Genomic DNA, 6,367 nt, shown 5'->3' with positions numbered 1-6,367 from the left:
TTTTTTTTTGGATATAATTTTTATAGGAAGCTTTTTTTTTTTTAATTTATTTTATGTAGAGTTGTTTTGAAGACCTGGATTAATGGGGGAGTGGTCCTATTTTGTAGGCATGTATGTTTACTGGGTTGTCCCAAATTTTGCCCCAAGTTTTAAGAGTTTAAGGGTATTTTTGAATCATATAAAAGTCCAGTCTAAGAAATGAAATTTTATAAGGAACTAGCCTTTGAGCACGCACGTGCTCAAAAGCTATTCTATTTTATTTATTTTTTTGTAAAAGTTAATAATTTGATAGGAAGATAAACGTGAGGATGATTTTTTATTTTTTGTTTAACTTGTTTTCCTTTTTTTTTTTTAATAAAAAAAAAAAAAAAAACAGTAAACGAATAGTCGCTTTGAAGAAGTGGGTTAGTGGGAGAGTGGTCCTATTTTGTAGGAAATGTTTTAGGAGAAAGTTAGAGATATATTTTTATAGTATTATCCTCAAGTTTTGCCCCTACTTAAACATTGGCGGTAGGGATATTTTGAAAAAAAAAAAAAAATCAATCCAAATAGGGGAAACTCCTTAAATAGTAGTAGTATAAATATTGTGACATTATAGACCCTATTCCTAAAATATTGTAGGAGAAGTTTATTGGATATTGGATGAAGTACTTTTGACCTTTAGAAAAGTCTAAATCAAAGAGTAAATCTTGTTATATATAAAGAATAGATAGATAGATAAGGATATTTTCAGAATAGGAGAAATGATGGAAAGATACGTAGGAACAAAAGAAAGGCTAGAATTTTATATATATATATATATATATATATATATATATATATATATATATATATATATATATACTTAAGTATATATATACTTAAGTACTACTGCTACGGGGTAGAATAGTATTATCTACCATTGTAGGAATTTCATCATCAGCTCTTGTTATGTATAAAGAATAGATAGATAGATAAGGATATTTTCAGAAAAAAGAAAAAAAAATTTGTGATTGTGGGTCTCAGAATTCAACTTATGTTACCTACAAAAATTGCCTGAAAGCCAATCTAGGTGGTGTGACAGTTGTTTTGATCTTGTAAACACGAAACTTAGTGACGCAACTCAAAAATCTCCCTAAAATTGGTTGTGCTAAACCATGAACACCCCTAATAAAATTCATAGCTTATTCAGTCGCCAATCGGTTGTGAGGCTAAAAGAGCTGCTCATAATACAGCAAAATGCTAAGACCACAACTGAAGACAGGATATAGTTAAAAAAGGTTCGACCATGTGTTGCTCACTTAGTCGCTAATGATTTATCCAGTGACAACACCCAAAAACAAAAAAAAGTATAGTATTAATTGGATTGCATTTGTTATTGTGAAGACCACGTCTACTGTAGGGTCAAATAGTAATTACTCGAGAACATAACATAAGGATAGAGCTCTGTGATTCTTCTTTGTCCGGGCCAACTAAAATTCTATAGTGTTTCAACATTGCTGGGTGTTTTTTCTCAGTCAAAGAAAGAATAAAAATAAGGTTTGTATAGGAACACTAAACTAAAGCGTTTACAAAGAAGAAAAAAGAAAAAGAAATACAAAGGGTCTGAACCTGATGTGTTTCCACTGTGAGTCTGGGACTTTAAAATTTCTTGCTCCCTCCATTCCAAAAGGCAACAAAAACATAAAGAATAAATAAATAAACATATGATAATCAGTGTTAGTTAATTACTCGGATGCCGATTAGTCGCCTACCAAATGCTCATTCCACTTCAGCAAAAAAAAAAATGCTCATTCCACGACATTCACAAATCACAGAAACATTTATTTTAAAAATTTTAAATAAATAAAAAAAATAAAATCGCACACACAAATGAGTGAATGACACAGCAACCAAAGACAGAGACAGTACGCACGTATGTACCTCCACACCTATATAAAGGCAATCCGGTGCCTCCCCATTTTCATCATCCTATTCCAATTCTCATTTCTCTCTCTCTCTCTCTCTCTCTCTCACTCTCACACGCTCGTAAAGTCATAACTCTCTCTTTCTCACACACACACACAGAGAAAAAAAACATTAAGATTTCCGAAAAACAACATTAAAATGGCGGCGGCTGCAGTGACAGTAGTGTCAAACCCAATGCTCAACTTAGAAGAAGACTCTTCCTTTGACGTAGACAAGTTGTCTTATGAAATCTTCTCTATCCTTGAAACCAAGTTCCTCTTCGGCTATGATAGCATTCCCACCACTCCCCTCCAAGAAAACTTGAAATTGAAGCCCATAACCACCACCAATAACATCAGCAATAACAATTCTGTCGGAAAAGTCCGAGTCCTCTCCATAGACGGAGGCGGCGCCACCGACGGAATCCTCGCCGCCACCGCCCTCGCCCGTCTCGAATCTTTTCTCCGCCGCAAATCCGGCAACCCCAACGCCCGCATTGCCCACTTCTTCGACGTGGTGGCCGGAGCCGGCGCCGGAGGAATCCTCGCCGCCCTTCTCTTCACCCGAGGAAAAGACGGCAACCCCATTTTCACGGCCGACCAAGCACTCAGCTTCCTCATCCAGAACCGCCGCAAGCTCTTCCGGGTGTCGCCGGAAAGCACTCTCCGGCGACTCCTCCGCCGTCCGGCGAAGCTGGAGAAACTCTTCGCCAAGACTTTTGGGGAGTCAACCACCCTGAAAGACACGCTGAAGACGGTTCTGATCCCCTGCTACGACCTCTCCAGCAACGGGCCGTTCGTGTTTTCCCGCGCGGATGCCGTGGAATTCGACGGCTACGATTTCAAGATGAAGGACGTGTGTGCTGCCACGTTGGCTGTGGGCCCCGTGGAGATGAAGTCGGTGGACGGGAGGACGAAGATCTTGGCCGTGAATGGGGAGGTGGCGATGAATAATCCGACGGCTGCGGCTGTTACGCACGTGCTGCTTAACAAGCAGGAGTTTCCTATGTGCAATGGAGTTGAGGATCTGCTTGTGGTGTCTTTAGGAAATGGGGAGTCCCAATTTGATGTTGCAAATTCAATTCCCAATGGAACTCAGCTTGTTAGAATTGCCGGAGATGGAGCTTCCGATATGGTAAGTTATTACAAATTTTACTATAAAAAAAAATTACATGAGAATGAATTTGATTAGTTAGATTCCTATCATATAATAAATAAATATTATATTACGTTTTCGAAAGAAGTTAGAGACATAATCTTGAATTCGGGATACGAGATTGACATCATAGCTAAAATCCATCTAATATTACAATACATTAAACATAAACCAAACTCTATGTAATAAAATATATTGGATCCATAAAAATTACTCCATCACTCTTAATTGTTATGGTAAAGGTAATGAAAGTTCACCTAACAGGGTTATTTAATTAATTAATTAAGAGTAGTTTTATTTTACTGAGCAAAAAAAGTATTATTCTTGTTTATTTTAAACAATTTTGTCGGCTGAGGAATCTGAACGTGGGCTTGTATTGTCCTTTGTGTATTTTTTTAGCTTATTTGGTTCGTACTTTTAAATTCATCGAAAAAGAAAAGAAAAGAAAAGACAACTAAAGTGAGTTTCAATTGATTAATTTGTTTTAGGTGGGTATGCTAATCATTGAATCTTTCTTATTTTAATCTACAGGTTGATCAAGCAGTTTCAATGGCATTTGGTCAGTGTAGGACAAGTAATTATGTTCGCATTCAGGCAAATGAAAGTCTAGCTAAAAAGCATAGTGGCTTGAAGAAGGGCATGAATTCTTCTAGCAAGAGCATGGACATGTTGGCCGTGACAGAAAACATGTTGGAACAGAAAAATGTGGAGTCAGTTTTATTTCAAGGGAAAAAGATGGTTGAGACCACAAATTTAGAGAAGCTAGAATTGTTTGCTGGAGATCTAATTAAAGAACAAGAGAGGAGAAAAACTAGCATTTTACCAACTGTGACATTGAAGCAGTCATCACCTTCACCAAGAACATCTTCAGCTACTACTTTATCAAATTCAACTCTATCTTCTTGCTAGTTAATTTGGGTGATTAAAACAAAAGGAGAAAAAAAAAAAATACAATTGAGTTGAGTTTATTTATGATGCCTCTGCTGCCGCTCGTGATGAATGAAATCCGAGTCTGAGCTGAAATGAGTTGCTCGGTGGACCTATATTTTTTTTGTATAAGTTACTAGTTTTTATGTAAAGTTATGGTATATTGTTGATTGTTTAGATGGAATGAGTTATTGTGAAAGCATATTGTGTAAAATTAAATTACATTAACGATGCAACCTTTTGGGTACTTTGCATTTTAATTGGATTGGGTTGAAGTTGTGTACTCAATATATATATATATATATATATATATATTTATATTCCCCTACATTAATTGGGGGATGGGGATTGGACTCACCATTGGAGAGACCAAAAAATACCAATTGAACCAAAAGATTATTACATAGGGTATTCAAATGTTGAACAAAAATGTTGAACAAAAATATTCTTTCTTAGTTCCTCTTAAATTGGGGGATGGAGATCTAACCTGAACATTAGGGACACAGAAGGCTATAAGTGAACCAAAAAATTATTTGGCTTGCCTATTTAAATGTTGTCCTTTCCAATTTAGCCCCAAAAAAATGTTATTTTTTTCTTGTTCCTCTTAAGTGGACAGATGTAACTACCGCGGGGTGTGGTTTGGTGGTAGGAGTCTTCATATTGTTTCAATGAGTTCACACCGGAGACCTCTTTTTTTATTTAGAGCAACCACACAAAAAAAAAAAAAAAAAAAAAAAAAAAAACCCTGAAAACCTCATTTTTAGTCACTAGATTAATTAAATTGAGTTCAAGTATTTAGTTAGTCAAAATTGGAGAACTCGGCATATTTGAAACATGTGTAGGTCTAGAGTATAGAGAAACGCACAAATTCACATTTTTAATTCACAATTTTTTAAGGTATCTTATACTTACCGCTAACGTTTTACGTTTGCCTGTTATTAATACTTATACTACTTCAACATAAATCTATAGTGGCAAAACACATCAACTTATAAGAAAGCTCGTATATTTTTGCATGTCTATAAACTTTTTTATTGGAACATACAAATTTGCAAATTGAAAGTTTAAACTTTTTTTTTTTATTACTCACTAGTTTGATGTAAATTCATGGTATATTGTTGATTGCTTAGGTGGAATGAGTTATTTAGAAAGCATATTGGGTAAAATTAAATTATATCAACTATGATAATTTTGGGTAGTTGGTATTTTCATTGGATTGGGTTCAACTCGAGTACAAAAATGCTCCTCTATTTTTTACCTTCAATTTGGGAGATGGGGAATCGAACCTAGCCATTGAAAAATTCCAATTGAACCAAAATGTTATTAGCTTGGGTATTCAAATGTCATTCTGTTCAAATTAGCTAAAATGAAAAAAACAAAACAAAACAAAAAACAAAAAAAAAGACTCTTTCTTATTTCCTCTTAAATTGGGGTCCAGTGACTCCAATATGGAGTGTCAATTGAACCCACAATTTAGCTCCCTCCCCCCAAAAAAAATTTGTTACTCTTCCCTAGGCACACTCATGTAAACACGTCATTCTTAAGTCACTAGATTAATTAAACTGTTCAAATGATTTAGACAGTCAAAATTGGGGAACTTAGCACATTTGAAACATGTATAGTATAGGTCTAGAGACATGCACAAATTCACATTTTTTTTAAGTTTTCTTATTCGTACCGCTAACGCTTCAAGTTTGCCTACTATTAATAGTTTACTTCAACATAAATCAATAGTGGCAAAACACATCAACTTATAAAAAATCTCGTAAATTTTTGCATGTCAATAAACTTATTATTATTAAAACATACAAAGTTTGCAAATTGAAGGTTTGAATTTTTTATTGGTGTAAACAATGAACTAAATGGTGTGTAGAAATGTTGTGATTTCTTTTTTTAATTGTTAAAGTGGATATGTAGAGTTCTTTAAACACCTGATTATTCTTTTTAGCGTGTGTAATCTTCGATTCTACACACATTATAAGTAGAGATGGCAATGGGGCAGGGCGGGTCCAAAGGATGGAGTTTTTGTCTTCGCCCCACATGATTTTGTCTTACCCCATCTCTATCCCGACCTACATGGTGGGAAAATTTTTCTTTCCCCATCCTTACCCCTTGGGGCCCCTCAAAGCCCCTCCCCATCCTATAAAACTCTACTTCTTATTAATTTGCCCATAACTATTACAATTTTTTTTAATAAAATCTATTTTGTTAATAAAAAAATATACTTGAAATTACAAATAACTTTATCCCATCGAATCAAACTTATTTTTAGCAAAAATTGAATAATATTATTAAAGTGTTTAACAAGACAATATCACAATAAAAACAAAAATCTCATAATACAAAATCAATATCACAA

General features: G+C 34.7%; 1 protein-coding gene across 1 annotated transcript; it reads left to right on the top strand.

The window, feature by feature from the left end:
• The first annotated feature begins 1,943 nt into the window (after nt 1-1,943).
• LOC126726796 (patatin-like protein 7) lies at nt 1,944-4,031 on the top strand. Its single transcript, XM_050432160.1, has 2 exons — nt 1,944-3,060; nt 3,613-4,031. The coding sequence occupies exons 1-2, from the start codon at nt 2,086-2,088 to the stop codon at nt 3,988-3,990; spliced, it is 1,353 nt and encodes a 450-aa protein (XP_050288117.1). The 5' UTR covers nt 1,944-2,085; the 3' UTR covers nt 3,991-4,031.
• The last annotated feature ends 2,336 nt before the right edge of the window (nt 4,032-6,367 follow it).

Source organism: Quercus robur, chromosome 5 (assembly GCF_932294415.1).
Source record: "Quercus robur chromosome 5, dhQueRobu3.1, whole genome shotgun sequence".
In the NCBI taxonomy this organism is placed as follows: Eukaryota; Viridiplantae; Streptophyta; class Magnoliopsida; order Fagales; family Fagaceae; genus Quercus; species Quercus robur.
This window is presented reverse-complemented; position numbering and strand designations above follow the sequence as displayed.